A 16,525-nucleotide genomic window follows, 5' to 3' on the forward strand; every position below is an offset into this window, starting at 1 on the left:
AGGCAGAGGGTTTCATGGGAACCAAAACAGATATGGGAAACCGTGGAGGCACATGATTTACTGAGTTGGATCAGATTATAGGAGATTGGTCTGAGAGTAATCTGGGAGGTGGAGAAGATGAGGTTGGTGCCAAGCACACCGTAGGGAGGACTGTGATTTCAGCCTGGGAGTTTGTGCTTCTGAAACCACTAATTTTAAAAATAAATAAATAAAATCCAGTGTATATCCTGGCCTGAGGAATCTAAGCAGTGTTTTTGTTTGTTTGTTAAATAGGAACATCGCTCTGGCCCCAGTGGGTAGGCTGCATTGGAGCAGGGAGACGTTGAAGGCAGAGTTGGGGGCTATAGAACTTCCACCTGTGATGCAGTCAGACACCGTTTCAGTGAATTAGGGTGTGGGGAAGTGTAAAGGGAAATTGAGAGGTGAATTTTGTTGAGGCACAACAATGTGAAGGATCTGAGAAATGCTTCCGTTCTGGGTGATGTGGAGGAGGATAGTGAGAGAAATAAAAGATCAGGAAGATCTCTAGTGGGAGGATGAGGAAGATGATTCTGTGTTGGGTAATATTGCAAATATGTAGTATTTTCAGTTATGTTTTTCAGTGTTATTTAAAGTTCCTGGATATGTTTTTCAATTTTACAAATGTACACAGTTTTTACAAACTCATCACAGTGCATTGTTTTTTTCCACATAGTAACAGATGTTTTATATACCTTTAAAATAAGATTGTAAGCATTCGGCTAATAAAATTAAACATTCCTAGGAGTTACAACTGCTAGGAAGTTTTTTCTAATGATTCTAGCCATAAATATAGTATAGCATTTTCCCAAGTGTATTTCTTGGCATACTATAATAGGGTAAGTTGCTAAATATTATGGTGGGAAGGATTTTTTTTTTTTTTTTTTTTATCGCTTATGCTTAGGAAACACTGAGTTAGGGAGGTTTCTTGAGGTAAGGAAGATATTTTTTTCACAGACTTTAGTATATAATAATGTGTTTTGGTGAGTTTACAAAGCATACAGCATGCTGCTTCTCCAAAATTCATGACAGTTCGCTGGGGGCATCATTTGGGACTAATATCCTATAGAACACATTTAGAAATACTGTAGTATTAAGCCATTGCTAACGAGTTGGGAAAGGAGGAGGAGTACGAGTAGAGAAATTCACATCATTATATGAAACTAGTTTATCATACCCAATATAAGTAATGTCTGCTTTTTCATGTGTGAAATTCACCATTTTGTTTTGGAAGATGTATTTTTTGGCCTAACTGAAAATATTATCTTTGAGATGGTGGTAACGGAGCAATAGTATAAAGTCCTGAAGAGCCAGCAGTGGCCCTGGGTTGGTTGCCTCTGCATTAGAGTTGGTGACATAAGAAATTGGCGTAGGATCCCATCTCAGTCATCTTCTTGAATAAACTAAGGATAACATTTAAATTTGAAATGATTTTCCTCCTGTCGTGCCACATGCCTCAAGGCTCCTTTCTCCTAAATCCCTTGTCACTTTGTATGTATTCAGGGAATTCAGCTGAGCTCATCCTGTATTTCTCTTATGTGTAAAGCACTGTCAGAGTACAAATTTATTTCAAGATTAACTTGACATATATAATGTGTTCAATAAATGTTTATTCAATTAATGCATTGTGTTATTCTTTAATGATCCAGTTCTACAAAGAGTCATCTCCGTTTCGGACCTGAATTCTCTACCATACTCTCTCCAAGCTTTTTCTGCTTTAGTTTTCAGAGGTAGCATTACCTGAGGAAGATGAACGGCAATGTCATCTTCTGCAGCCTAGTTCTTAGAATAATGGAATCTACCCAGAGGGCGTCATTGCTATAGGTGGCATTGAGTGAAGATGAAGCCAACCACATTTACCATTTTCCAGCATCTGTCTTTTCTTTGTGTGTTTCCTTCAAGTGCTAAATATTCTTTTTTAGTATCCAAGATTAATTAAGTGGAGGAGGCAACTGTGGGGAGAAGTATGTGGGGGAGTGGAAAAAGCATGGGCTTTGGAATCAGAATAGAATTTGGATTTCAGCTGTATCACTTAGTTGTTATTTGACTGCAGTAAGATTCTTCACATCTCAGCCTCAGTTATATCTGCAAAACTGAAAATCATGCTTACCTCTCATGGTGGCTACAAGGAATATAGATAATAGTTGTGAAGGCCCAGTTACATTAGAAATGCTTGGTAAATGGTAACTGTAATAACAGATATTTATTATTGTTCTTTTCCTGCTACCTTTACTGAATATCTTATTTTCACAATTATTCACATGTGAAAGGCTGTGGACTTGGCGTATATGCACTCCCTGTCTTCACTTATTTTTGCTAATGAAATGAAAGTGAAATTGGACAAAATCTTAACCCGAACCAATTCTTTAGACAGGTTAGCAACTATTTAAATTCTTTCCACTTGCCATCTTTTATATCTCTTGATGTTGGTCTCTTTGAGGAAGAGTAGTATTCATAATCACATAATTCACAATTTTTGAACATTTACAATTTGCCAGATACGTTTCTAAATGGTTTACATGGTGTAACTCATTGCTTCTTCAGAATAATCCCTTACGAAATAGGGACTTCTATTATCGACATTCTGTAGTTGAGGAAACTGAGACCCAGAGTGGTCAAGTCTGAAATCACAGAGCTAGTAAATGGTCCAGCCTCTGTTGAACTCAAGCTGACAGGCTCCAGAAGCCACAGGCTTACTCATTGTGCTCTGTTGCCTCTCTTCCTATAGTAGTGGTAACATGATGGGGGAGAGACCGTTGCCAATATCCAGCTACAGTGTGCTGTGTTGTTTCTCAGTGTCTGGATTTATAGATGCCTCATGTCAGATTTGAGTTGGACGCCTTTAAAAATGATAATTTGGATTATGGGCTTTAATTGACACTTGGAGAGGCCTATTTTTTTCCTTATAGATACTATTTTAAAATAATACTAGGCTTACTTCTGGCCCTGAATTAATGTTTTGGGATCCCTGCCTCCTAAAACAAAAGGCACTTTAATGAATGTGGTTGTATGAACCACCGAAGTCTACCTGGTGGTAGCTTGGTAAGGTCTCTAAAGTGAATGAAAGGTTGAGTTCAAATTCCTGTTTATATTTTAAGAAGACTGTCTTTTTATATTGTTCAGACCAATGAGAGACATGTGTTTAGGTGTGGAAATTATTTCTCTACATTTGAGAATTGCATGACATATGTCACTTGGTGATTATTTCATTCCTCAATATATCTACCTCATGAGTACCCCTGCTACATTTTTAATTTTACCATAGAGGTGTGTTGAATTTTTAGAATCATGTGGATATTCTTCACCTGGAAATAGGCAAAATATCTTCCTTTTATGACCCATCTCTTAAGTTAACTGGTTATTCCTATTTGTGTTTATATTTTTAAGACTCTTATTTCTCATATGTCTGTGCTGATTAAAAATGTTCATTACTGATCTTAGAGGCACTGTAGAGTTTGGAACACTTGTTTCTGTCTTCAAAACCAAATTTCAAGGTTGCTTTAGGTCATTTTTTGGCTAACAGTTTATGTGCTGGGATTATTTAGGTAATGATATAGCTTTTAAGTTGTTTTTTTTTTTTTATAGCTTTTAAGTTTTTGTTTTCAAGAGTTTCAGATTGGTGGTAATTGTTCTCAAGAGTAATAAGTTAGTTTGGTCTTGACTTTCTAGGATTTTTTTTTTTTAATCATCTAGCTTACTGATTTATCAGATGTACAGTGTTCCTCTGTGTTTTAAGGAGTCATCCACCCTTACTGTTTATTCTTCACCCCTCATAATGACTTGCCCATTGAAGATGTAAATAAATAGTCGCTTCCAAAAATGAACTGTTCTTTTTTTAACATTTTAAAATATTTTTGTGAAATATAACTATAGTTAGATGCATAAATTCTAAGTAAACAATTTAATTTTCACATTGTGAGCACAAAGATCCTGTTTCAAGAGCTAAAGTAGTACTTGCACCCCAGAGCCCCCACATGGTTTCCTCTTAAAATGTATCCTTTACAGTTAAGGTATTTTCTTTAAGCCATCAATACTGGAAGTATTTGTAAGGAGCTATTATGAATTAAAAAAATTTTTTTTAGTGTTTTATTTATTTCTGAAAGAGAGAGAGGGAGCAAGAGAGGAAGCATGAGCAGGGGAGGGGCAGAGAGAGGGGGAGACACAGAATCTGAAAGAGGCTCCAGGCTCTGAGCTGTCAGCACAGGGCCCCACATAGAGTTCGAACCCAGGAACCGTGAGATCATGACCTGAGCTGAAGTTGGACCCTCAACCAACTGAGCCACCTAGGTGCCCCAATTATTAATTTTTTTGAAAGGAGAGAGAACATATAATTGTTTCTATTAATTTATATTAATAACACTTAGCACATAACTGTTAATAACACAATAAATGCTGTTAACAGCTGCTTGAATTTGTTGAGTTTTTAGACTTATGTGGTTCAAGATTAATTTTTTGATGCTCCCATATTTGAAAAATCAGATTACAAATGTTTTTTGGCAATAGCTTTCATCTGAAATTTTTAAGAGATACTTAGTAAAATAAAGTAGCTTAACAGTTGGGTTACTTAAATATTGTATAGCATTATTATTTTATATGTAAAGAAATGGAGAACCACAATTTTGATATTTTCTTTGTCATATCCATAAATATTCTCCCAATTGTATTCTCTGCGTGGGTTTTTTTTTTTTTTGGTAGTTTTTAAAATTATTAAAATGGGGCATCCATTCCCTTCACTAAGTTTGCACTATTAGTGAAATTTTATGTGTTCTGTCAGCAATTTGATGTGATAAAGCAATGATTTTTCTGTAGCTCACACAGCACCAGGGCTCTGCAAAGCATCTCTGGGGGTTCTTTGATGTCTAGACAGTTTAAATTATGCCTGCTCCCCTGCCTCCAAATTCCACCCCTGTTCTGCTTCAGGGGTTGTGGGAAATGAAAACAAACCAGAAGGGTTCCACAACCCTACAGTCTAGGGAGAAAAACAAACAAGTAGAATAAGTTGTATATCTACCCTGGCAGGTGTATAGGAAAGGGTCCTATTAAAGGGAATGGCAGAAGAAAAGAATTGGATACAAATATTGTCCTTCTTGTTTATTTCTAATTATATTTATGATATAGAAATACATGTGCATTGTGGATAGAATGAAAATGTTGTGGAGGCATTAGGGAAGAAAGTACGAGTCACATTTTACCCCAGCTCCCCAGTTTTTTCCTCCACCTTTGGCAAACAAAACTATAAGTTTGGTTTGTTTCTTGTATATTGCCCTGTTTATTGAAATGGTAAGATGCAGAATTGCATTTTAAGTTGGAAAACTAACTTTCTTTTCTTTCTTTTTTCATGGTTTTCCTTTTATAATTCGGGATATTGTGATTCTTCCAACTCATCTTTTTAGAAAGTAAGTAACCTTTGAAAGTTCAGAGGTGTTTTTTTTGTTGTTGTTAAAATGTTGATGTTTTGTTATTTCAGATCTACATATATACACATGCATATTTTATTATAGAATTTTTAACTTTTAAGATTCCAACTGAGGTAATTAACCCTTGCCTTAACTGTGAATGTAATGTGTATTTTTTTATTAATTATAAATATGAAATGCTACATAGAAGGTGTTCTTGCTATCTGAGAATACACTTTTAACATATATTTGCCTTATGTTCTTTCATACACACGGTAAATCATTGTAACATATATTCATACATAAACATATATAAATATATTTAAATATGTATGAATATAAATATATTTTCCTGAAAGCAGGCCAAAGCATGCTTGCTAGGTTTATTTTTTTGAATACGGAAATAACAAAAATATATAAGTGAGACACTTATTTACTACTAGTTGATAATAGTTGGTTAAGACATTCATTTTTTTCAGGGAAAGCAATCCAAATTTTCTAGACTGTATGGGGTTGTTGAGGCTAATAGCAATAAATAAATAAATGGTATGATGAATTTTTTAAAAATTCATTTCCCTTTGTCTATTCTGCACTGGATGAAACAGCTGATGCTAATGTGTTATTATTTTTAAATAAAATAGACCATATAATTAGGTTTTTTTCTGTAAAGAAATGCAGGTGATATGCTTAACAACTAAGTGACTAATCAGTCAGTGATTTGAGTTGAAAAATTTGCATTTCATTGCAAAATATTTTTTAATTCTTCTAAAATGTAAATGTTATTTACTTTTGAAATAAAACAGATTTCGTATGTTTATTTTGGGAATGATTTGGGAGAATGATGGTAGTCATTGAGACTTGGTGACATACTGTCATGTGATTGTCAAGTACATATTTTTAAATATTTCCATAGTAAATCTTTAGTTCATGGAATTAATAAACAGTATAATTTAATAATATATTCATGCTCCACAGAGCTTATTATTTATATGAATCTGGGTGCTTATCACTTACATTTGCAGCAAGCATAGCATTAAACTGCTACTTAATAGTGAATTTATCTTCTACAATTATCTTTTCATTTACTGCACCTTAAAATGTAAATTATAGTGATGTTAAATTGCATTTGTGTAGCACTTTTTGTCTTTAAATTTGTATTATTCTTTCATATTCTAAATCTGTGTTAGGCCTTTAGGAAAAAGCAAGAAGAATGTGTGAGGTTTGATGTTAGGTGGACAATTTTATTGTTATATTTTTAAAAGTCTACATTTTTTTTCATTTCTATGTATTGGATCCTATTTTACTTGTAGTGTTAACGCTTTCTTGCCAAGTCCCTACAGAAAGTCTGTGTTTCTGACAGTTTCACTAAATTAAAACTCCACAAATCTGGCATAATAATATCCCAGCTTCAATTTGTCTGTGTTTTTATCTGAAGAGAAAATGACAAAAATAGGTATTTTGGAGTGTTCAGTATAACATGTACGGCATTATTTATCTGGAATATGTTCATGAACGAAGATTTTTCTGGGAGAGATGAATACATTTTATTGTATAAGGTATGCCTGGCCCACTTGAGATAGGAGCAAAAAATCTATTGTGAGGAAAAATAATGAAATGAGGTCTATAGACTTGGAGAAGCTTCACAAGGAAAGATATTACATAAACGCACACAGTAGAATTACACAGTGTTATCACTGCATTGTTCTATGAACAAATTTATGTTAGAGATCTTGCTTCCTATCATATCCAATAGGATCATACTGACATGTTGGCATAGAGAAGCTGCTTCCTAAAATAATAGTGTTGTTCTTACTGTAATTCTCATAAACCTTTATGACCATGATGTGTATATATGCAATATATGTAGTGTGTACAACATATATAATATATGCAATATATACACATATATACATACACATACATGCTGTGGCAACTTGGCAAATTTGGCCTTTTAGTTTTTGGTGAGTTTTCATAGTAGGAAAGAGATTGCATAATCTTTGTTTTTAGAAACTTTAAATTTATTAACATAAAATTATGTTCCTGTCATAGAAATTAAAACTTTAAAACCTTAATATCCTAGAGGTTCTCTTATCTGAGAATATTTTGGATTAAATACCCAGAACCCCTATGACACAAATGGGATGGAGTAGGGCTTCTAATCAATACTGGTTCAAACAAATATTGATCTTTTAGTGTATTAGGAAGTAAAATAAATGTGGAAACATTAGTAAATGAAAGTAATAATGCTAGCTCTAACTTCTAGTTTGCAAAAATATTAGTTTGCAAATAAAAAACAGAAGTTCTAAAGTCTCCAGAAAATACATACGTACACATTTCACAAACCTCTAAGTATAATGAATACGTTTCATTGTTTGTTCATATGTGCGTTGATATATTTAATTATTAGTTTAATTCTGCTTGATTTCTTTAAAAAATCTGTCTTCATAATTCAATCACTTGCATCTTTACTACAGAATATAATTATTAACTGGGTAGAATTCCCAAACACGTAGTTTTTTTTAATTGACAAAGCTGAGCAACGGATGTCATTGTAGAAGCTGTATCAGAGGTATAAACCCAGATATACATTTTTATTTGGCTGTGTGAGAAATGCAGTCCTGTGAGTAACTTAAATACTTGTAATTTCAAATCAGTTCTTCCCTGGTTTCTTATTATTCTTTTGTTGCTTTTCAACCTATAGGATGGAGCTGTCCTTGAACTTGGTTTATTTGATCATTCAAGTGCAACCATCAAGTTGTCTGTAATATTTAAAAACTGAGGCTTCATGGTATTATTTGTAAAATAACGGCACATAAACGTTTGGGCTTTGGTTTCTTTGAAATAGAGTGTTGGTTGCTTTATGAATAAAAGCATAATTTCAATTCAGGAGACTTTTTGCCTGAAGCCTATAAGACAGATGCATCTGATTAACTTTGGCAAAACTGGACTGGCCTGTTATTGTAATGTAGATGTTTTCGGGGTTGGGAGGATATTTTAAAAAGGCATGTGAGATGGTCTTTTTTTTTTTTTTGAGAGAGAGAGAGAGAGAGACTGAGAACAGTTTTGCCACAGAAACTGCATCTCAGACTGCTTCATTTTTGCACATTTTTATTTTCTAGTGGAACTTCTCCATTAGCCTGTCTGAATGCAATGCTTCACACTAACACTCGAATAGGGGATGGAACATTCTTCAAAATCCCTGGAAAGTCAGGCCTCTATGCTCTCAAAGTAAGTTGGATTGTTCTGCATATTGTGTCTGTTATTACTGTGTATCATGCATGTTTTCAGACATGTGAAGGTAAACAAAATTAGATTTGGGTGAAGGGTAGAAAAATGACCCCTGTGCCTTTTAAATGTTTTCAGATGTCTTAAAAGTGATTTCATATTAAGAATAAACAATGACATGTTTCTTCAAGGAAAGCATATCTGTGGTTTCAGTCTAACATATGGTCACGGAAAATAGTTGTGGCTTCCTTAAAATTCTTGATTTTTAAAAATTTACATGGAGGAGTGCCACAACTCATCAGCCAAGAGCTTAGGATGCTCACAGTTGCCTTAAACTATTTGACTTAACGACCATCAGTTGATATACAGGCTTAACACCTGTGTGCCTTTCTGTCTTTTATAAAATAAGTTTATCCCTCCTTCTTGAAAAGTTGATGATTTAAAATAATCATTCAGTTTTAAAACAGCAGTGATATCAAGGGAGTTTTAAATAATGCATACTTGTTTCGTGAGAAGAATAGAGAAATGGCATAAAAATGACATAAAAAGACTCAGATAATGAGTCTTGATTATTTCAGTGTAATCTCCTTCCCAATTAGAATGAGAAATGCTATCTAAGATAACAAAATTCCGGAGGATAAAAGCTGATGGCCTACCAATGGTTGTGTAACTTGAACAATAAATCAGTGCATTTTTCTTATATTTTAAAAATAAGTCACTGTTTTAATAAATAATGGATTACATTTAAAGGTCATTAATTTCCTTTGAGAAGACAGTTTTTAATGCTAAAAGTTATACATGGCAAAGAAGCAGGGGTTCTTTCTCAGCTGTTAAGCATTAGGCCCTCATCACTGTGTGTGTTTCAGAAAATAACACCGGTTAATCAGAAAGACTTGTATTATTTCAGTTGCCTTTTGTAGCTACCTGGGTATTTAACGTACTGGTGAAATTCCAAGTTGTTAAACCATTTTCTAATATAAGGAAGAACATAGAATTGAAAAAAAAGGAAACAACATATGTCACTTTTGTATAAATTTTAAAAGGTTATCTAAAAAAAATCATCTGGGGCAATGTGCTTTTCCCAGTTTTTTTTTGGTTTGTTTTTGAAGGAGTGATTTTACATTAAGAAGTAAATCTGTTGAAATTCCAAGTCATAAGTAACAGTGGTAATACTTGAGGACTCTGAAAGTATTTTAAATGTTTTCAATTGCCAGTACATCTCCATAAATCATCATTTTTTTTTCAAAATAATATAGAAAGAGGGGTCGTCATGCCCAGCTGATGGAACGTTGGATTTAGGCTGTGAGTCTGAACTGGATGGCACAGAAATGGCAGAGGCCAATGCCAGTGGAGAAGGAAATGGAGGTAAGTGTGATGAACTTCAAGATATAAGCCTTATTCTGTTAGAAGTTATATAGAATTCCAGTAATTCACTGATTTAATTACTGACCGTTATAGACACAATTTCTTCTCTAAGTTTTTACCACCTACTTAGAGTCATCATCAAGCAAGTAATTTTGATTCAGATGATTATCACCTAAGAAAAGTATGCATTTATTTGCTTTTTGTTCTATTTATTTTTTAAAGCATGGACATTTCTGGATAATATTCTCAAGTGCTATTAGTATATTTGTCCTGTAAGGTGAGAGTGTTGCTGGGTATATCCAGTGGTTTTATTCTTATGTGAGAGAGAGAATGCTAATGTTTTGTCTCTGACTGTGTTTCTTTTTCCTGTGATCACAAGTAGTTTTATGATAGCTTTGTTTGTCCTTAATAAATTAAGCCCAGTGTTAATATTCCTTACAATGAAATAAGGGCCAAATAAGTTATGTTCTTGTGAAACACTTTTGAAAAGTGAGCGACCTTCCAGAATTCTAAGGGAGCATTTTCTGCCTTTGAATTCTGCCCATATTAATTCATTTTTATCTTTCTCAGGACATGTGCATTAGGATTCCATTAGTGTATATAATTCCTGTGCAGGAGTTTAAGCAAATCTTTGTTCCACAAATGCTGCTGTACTTTTTCCTACCCTACGCACTAGTCCCACAAAGTGGACCCAGATCATGATTCGGGAGGAAGACTGTGTCATTAAAGCCTCTGTTGGTGGACTCATAGAAATCAGTAAATTATCTTTAAACAAACAAATCTTAAAGGATCCTTGCAGAAATATCGTGTTTCAGTAATAGCCCAAAGCCATTCATTTTATTAATGGCCATAGGAGTCCCTTTGTATTCTGACTGGACACTCCTGCCGTGTAAGCTGGTATGCTTTCTGATAGTCCCCAAGAGACTGATTTTGCCTCAGTGCCTATCTGATCTGCAACAGAGGTTGTGAATTAAAGTAGGAAGCACAGATTCTTAGTAAAAGGGCTGAAGTTAGCTTTGTGGACTTTTTTTTTTTTAAAGCCAACTCTCGCTGAATTTGAGGTCCCTATTCTTACACCTTTTGAAAACTCAACCACACACCATTGTTGTGGTAGTACTGTGAATTTTGACAGGGCCTTATGGTTACAGAGAGAACAAGGCAGAGATACACAACAATTTCTGGCTTTCTGGAAGGGCTGCTAAGTAGAGCAAACTATTCTCCTTCAGAAAGATGAAGGGGAATCTTATTGGGGTATCCTTTTTGTTGCACTACCGGCTTCAGTGAACACTTGTGTTCATTCTCATTCTCTCTCTCTCTCTCTTTCTCTCTCTAACTATTGAGCTTCTATGTGCTCTGTATTGTTTTCAACACTGCAGTTACAGCAGTAAAAACAGGAACAAAAAGAGACCACTCTTGGATCTTAGATTGGTAGAGAGACATTAAGCAAAATAAATATATAAAATGTATAGCTTCTTCAGTGCCAAAAAAGTGATAGGGGAAAAAAGCAATGAGATAATAGTCAGAGAAAGGGGTATATTTGAGAAATATCTGAGGGGAATAAGGGAGCAGGTATTTAAGGGCAAAGAGTTCTAGGTGAAGAAGCAGCGATTATAAAAGCCTTGAAGCAGGAGAGTTCCTGGTATGTTGCAAAAACATCAGGAGCCTCGTGTGGTTGGAGGCCAGGGTGAGCAAGGGAGAGGATGATAAAGACATGAAGTTAGAGAAGTTATGGGGCCAGATATTATAGTGTCTTGATCTTTCCTTTTGCTTTGAGGGAGATGTTCAAAATCTTGTAGAGTTTTGAGCCAGAGAGACAATGACATCATATATATTTTAGCAGAAGCTAAAGTATAGCAGGAGCACTAATTACAAAAAAATATATATAGGGGAACAAGGACAAAACTGGAAACCAGTTAGAAAGCTCTTTCTGTGATCTAGTAAGAGGTGATGGTGTTTGAATAAAAAGAGTAGCAGTGGATATGCTGAAAAGATTGGATTCAGGATATACATGGAGCTAGATCCAACAGGAGCTACTAAAATTAGTATGGTTCTGAAATAAAAAAGAAGTTGGAGATAACCCCCAGTGTGAGTGTGAGAAGGTAGAAGAATTAGCATTATCTTTAACTTAGATAGAAAATCTGCAAAAGAATTAGTTTAGGAGACAGAAAGTTATTGATTGGGAGCTCAATTTTGAACATATTAAGTATGTCCTTCATTTTCAACACCCAGGTGGATGTGTATATAATTGGATTCATCAGTCTTGAATTCACGGCAAAGACCTTGCTGGATATACACATGTAAAAGTGGTCAGTTTTAGATGATATTTAAAGGTAAGAAACGGATGAGATCACCAAAGAACTGAAGGGAGATAGAAAAGAGAAAAAGCCCAGTGACTGAGCTCAAGGGTACTTGAATTTTAAGAACTTGGAGACATTATAGAAAATAATTACAACAAATGAGACAGAAGATAAATGGATAGGAGAACATGTTGTCTGTCCTGGAAACCAAGTGAAGAAAGTGTGTCTTTCTGGGGAGGAAGCACCTTAAATGTGCCAAATGCTTTTGATCGATCAGCTTATAATGAAGACTGAGAATAACCATTGGATTTAACTTTGTGAGGTTATTAATGAAGTTGGCAGTGACAGTTTCTGTCTAGTGCTGAGACCACAAGCCTGCGTGGAGTGGGTTCAAGAGCATAGGAGGACAGAAATTGGAGACCCCAAAAGTAGATGATCCTTTCAAGTGTTTTTGAGATAAAAGAGTGAAATGGGAAAATGACTAAACGGGAAAGTGGAGTCAAAAGAAAGTTGTTTTGGGGCACCTGAGTGGCTCAGTCAGTTGAGTGTCTGGCTCTTGGTTTCAGCTCAGGTCATGACCTCATAGTTTGTGACTGTGAGCCCACAGTGGAGAGCCTGCTGGGATTCTCTCTCTCAAAATAATTTAATTAATTAAAAAAAGAAAGATTTTTAATATGAGAGATAAAAATTAGAATAATTCTATTTATTCAAGGTAATGAGGATATTGAGTTGATATCCTCAACTGGATGAGGATGAGGAAAATCCAGTTGAGGAGGAGAATTTGATAATGAGGAAGGTGACCTGTGGCCCTCTGCTTGATTAGATGAGAGGCAATGGGACCTATTAAATGGATGAAGAGATTGGCCTTATAGGATTGTTTGATTTGGTGTTCTAAAGAAAATGAGTTAGAAGAACAGGTGATGTGAGTGGAATGCACAAAATTGAGGTTAGGGTGATCCTATGGAATTTGTGTCCGAGATGAGAGGAAAGAAGGAAGGGAGCTAGGTTTAAGGCTGTCATGAATGGTTAGGCAGTGTGTGCCCTCTTCATAGTGCCCTGACTGAAGGCACCATCATCAGTGGCTGAAATTCAGCAGCCTTCTCTTTGCTCAGCCTAGTGCTATGGGAGCTCAGCTGGCTCTCCTTGGAGGAAATGTTGCTTTTTCTTATTTGCACAAAGATGTAGAGGCTGGTGGAAGCCCAGGTGTAAAGTATTAGAGAATCATCTGTGTGGATATTGAAACAGACAACTATGTTAGAACTCGTATTGTGAGGATGTGACATTTAGGAGGTAAAATCTTCAAAACATGAAGGGGGTAACCTAGGAGTTGGGAGATGAAGGGGCGGTAGTTGTAACTATCACCTGATGAAATGACATAGCATGCAGGAGGCATCTAAGAAGCAGTGAGGGAAAACAGAGGCCACCTATCCCATTTCCAGTCCCAGGAGTACAAGATGTGTGGAAAAGAGAGGGATTTCTACCTGCCTGAGAGGCTTCCAGGGAAAGTGGTGGTGTTCATTGGACAGAGTCAGGTTTTTCATAGATCAAGATGTGAGTGGAATATTCTGAGAAAAGATGGAGTCTAATGGGAGATTTTGCTAAATGACTAGTTCTGAATTTCAGAGGAAACAGTGGGAAGGCTTTAGTGATTGGAAATGGGTGGAAGACAGGGTGAGAGCACTCAGCCAGTAACTAAAACAAAGCAGGATGAGTAAACTCCCCTAATTTGAAATGGGAATAGGTACTTCACAAAATAACACATACCCACACATCTCCAGCTAATGTGACCAAGACTAGATTTCCTGGTTTCTCCTTTGAAGTTGCATTAGAGAAATTGCTTTGGGGAATCACTGAATGGACAGTAAACAGCTTATTTCCTTGAGTATTTCCTTGACTTTTCCACTTTTGCATCGTATGGCAAACCACAATTGCTTCTTTTAGGATAAGTATATTTCCTATCTGCATAAATACCATATTCTTCTGTTTATAGTCCATGAACCTTGCCAAATTTAGATATTGAAAATATGAATGCCTCCAAGGCCCAGCCTCTGTAAGCTGTTTGTGTGTATATGGTTTAACCTCACAACATTCTTATAAGATAATTAATCTTCTAGGCTCCCTCCCTTCCTTCCTTCCTTCCTTCCTTCCTTCCTTCCTTCCTTCCTTCCTTCCTTCCTTCCTTCCTTCCTTCCTTCCTTCCTTTCTGCCTGTGAGAAAACAAACTTAGGTAAATTAAATATCTCATCCAAGTGTTAAGCCAAGTAGATGTGAGTGACACCAAAAGCCAGGCTCTAACCACTGTGACACTTTTTTTGGCATCACAGGGAACACTAATAGCCAGGAATCATTGATACAATTTGCTTTTCCAACATTTATTCAAATCCATTCTGATTATACACTTGAGAATTTGACAAAGAGAAACCCCTGGCTTATCCAAATTAAGGAAGGGGTACCACATGATTTCTTACAAATTGATAATAAAGTCCTGAGCCAGTTCAGGTGATTTCCTTGCCTAATCTGTTTCTAATACATATTTGAACCAGAATTTAGAATGGATGTTATTTCTGCACTTCTTACAGCTATACAAATATACTTTGAAAATATAATCAGAGAGAGAAGGTGAAGATGTATGGACCTGGGAGCCCAGAGCAGGGGGAGAGGGGGAAGGCCAGGGGAGGGTCCCACCACCTGTTTTGTTTCCTTCTCTTCTCTCATTCCCGTTTCGGGATGAAAGAGAGGGAAGTGCTGATGTGAATAATAACTATCAATTGGTAACATACCCTTGTGGCAATCCAGAGAAGAAGCTAACATAGAGTTACTTCAAATTAATAAAGATCAACTGATACCGGCTGCACCATTTAAAGAGGGTAAGCAGGGAAGTACTTTTTAAATATTTTTTAATTTATTTAAAAGTTTGATCTTTTAAAAAAAGCACTTTACAAAAACTGGTCATAAGAAATCTTTGCAGATTGATTCCATTCAGTAGCATTAGAGTCTTTAGATTTGAGATAACAATAGTAATGCTTTAGTCCTCCTCCTCGGGTCAGTTGGCCAGAGAAACATTCTTATTAAATGGGTGATCTTTGGCCAAGATATTTTGTTTTAAAGTTCTGCTGAAAATTTTTACATAGTGGGGAAAGTGGTATATTATTGATTATAGAATTTACAAGACACAGAACTACAGTCACGCTTCTTTAACTCCTACTAAACAGTTTCTCAAGTTAATAAGAATTAGACATACAGACTCAAGAAGGTAAACTTCAGATTTTACAGGCTTTAGCTCTAGAGATTGAAGAGTGATATAGGTGAATCACTTGATATATCTTTCTTGACAACCCATGACCATTGATGCCAATATAAGTATAGATCTATGTCACCCAAAGAAAATATTTTGAATTTTATGGGCTATTTTAGTCACAGATTTATGGGTATATTTGTGTCTGAGTTGTTTTCTGAGCATAATACATTGATATATCATGAGTTGGCTCACACATATTAAGTTGACTTACAGTGCATTCCTGGCTGCAGAACCCATACATATTTTATATGAAATGATCACATCACTAGAGTTTTCACTCTCTTCACCTTCTATTTGTAACTTATTATTAACAATAAAAAATTGAATTTCTCTTTTCATGGCCCTAATTTATATTACATGCTTAAAATCAAAAGCAACCCTCCTACTTTATAAAATGAAAAAAATGGAGAATGTACAATTTTCATCCACAGAGATCAAAAAAGGCTCTGCTTGTTATTAACACTAATGGCTTTCAGGGAGGAAGCAGCACTCTAGCTGGGGAATTAGTATTTTAAAAGTCTCTATTTAGGGGAGAAATTATAGAGAACATATATCCTATGTCTTAGTCCTTAGATCCCAGGGTAAATAATGATTCCAACATTTGAAGAATTTTATATGGTCTTTTTTCATTATTCTTTATGGCCGGCTTTATAAGTGGGTTTCTGATTGTATGATTCTTGGCAGAGTTGTGTTAACTTAATGAAACATTATTCAGCTCACTCTTTGTTTTCGTTGGCTCAGAGGCCACAGTTTAAGAGGTCTTTTTTCAGAAGTGAAAAGTGCTTTAAGATGGCCTGAAGTGTGTGGATAGAATCTCTGTTGAGACATCAATTACATACAGATGAGGAGCTTCCTGGAGGAAGTGAGAAGTGTACTAATGAAGGTGGAGGTGCCCTCAGGGAGCAGTCACACTGACAGTTTATCAG

The 16,525-nt window shown here is 35.5% G+C and overlaps 1 protein-coding gene across 1 annotated transcript in view; it reads left to right on the forward strand.

Moving 5' to 3' along the window:
* ASXL3 (ASXL transcriptional regulator 3) overlaps nucleotides 1-16,525 on the forward strand; it is a 185,969-nt gene that overhangs the window by 60,201 nt on the left and 109,243 nt on the right. Inside the window, exons 3-4 of the mRNA XM_039257384.1 lie at nucleotides 8,534-8,642; nucleotides 9,896-10,004. Of these exons, the coding sequence (XP_039113315.1) occupies nucleotides 8,534-8,642; nucleotides 9,896-10,004 (218 nt within the window). The remainder of the gene's footprint in view (nucleotides 1-8,533; nucleotides 8,643-9,895; nucleotides 10,005-16,525) is intronic.

This window comes from Hyaena hyaena, unplaced genomic scaffold (genome assembly GCF_003009895.1).
Source record: "Hyaena hyaena isolate Hyena2069 unplaced genomic scaffold, ASM300989v1 scaffold_616, whole genome shotgun sequence".
In the NCBI taxonomy this organism is placed as follows: Eukaryota; Metazoa; Chordata; class Mammalia; order Carnivora; family Hyaenidae; genus Hyaena; species Hyaena hyaena.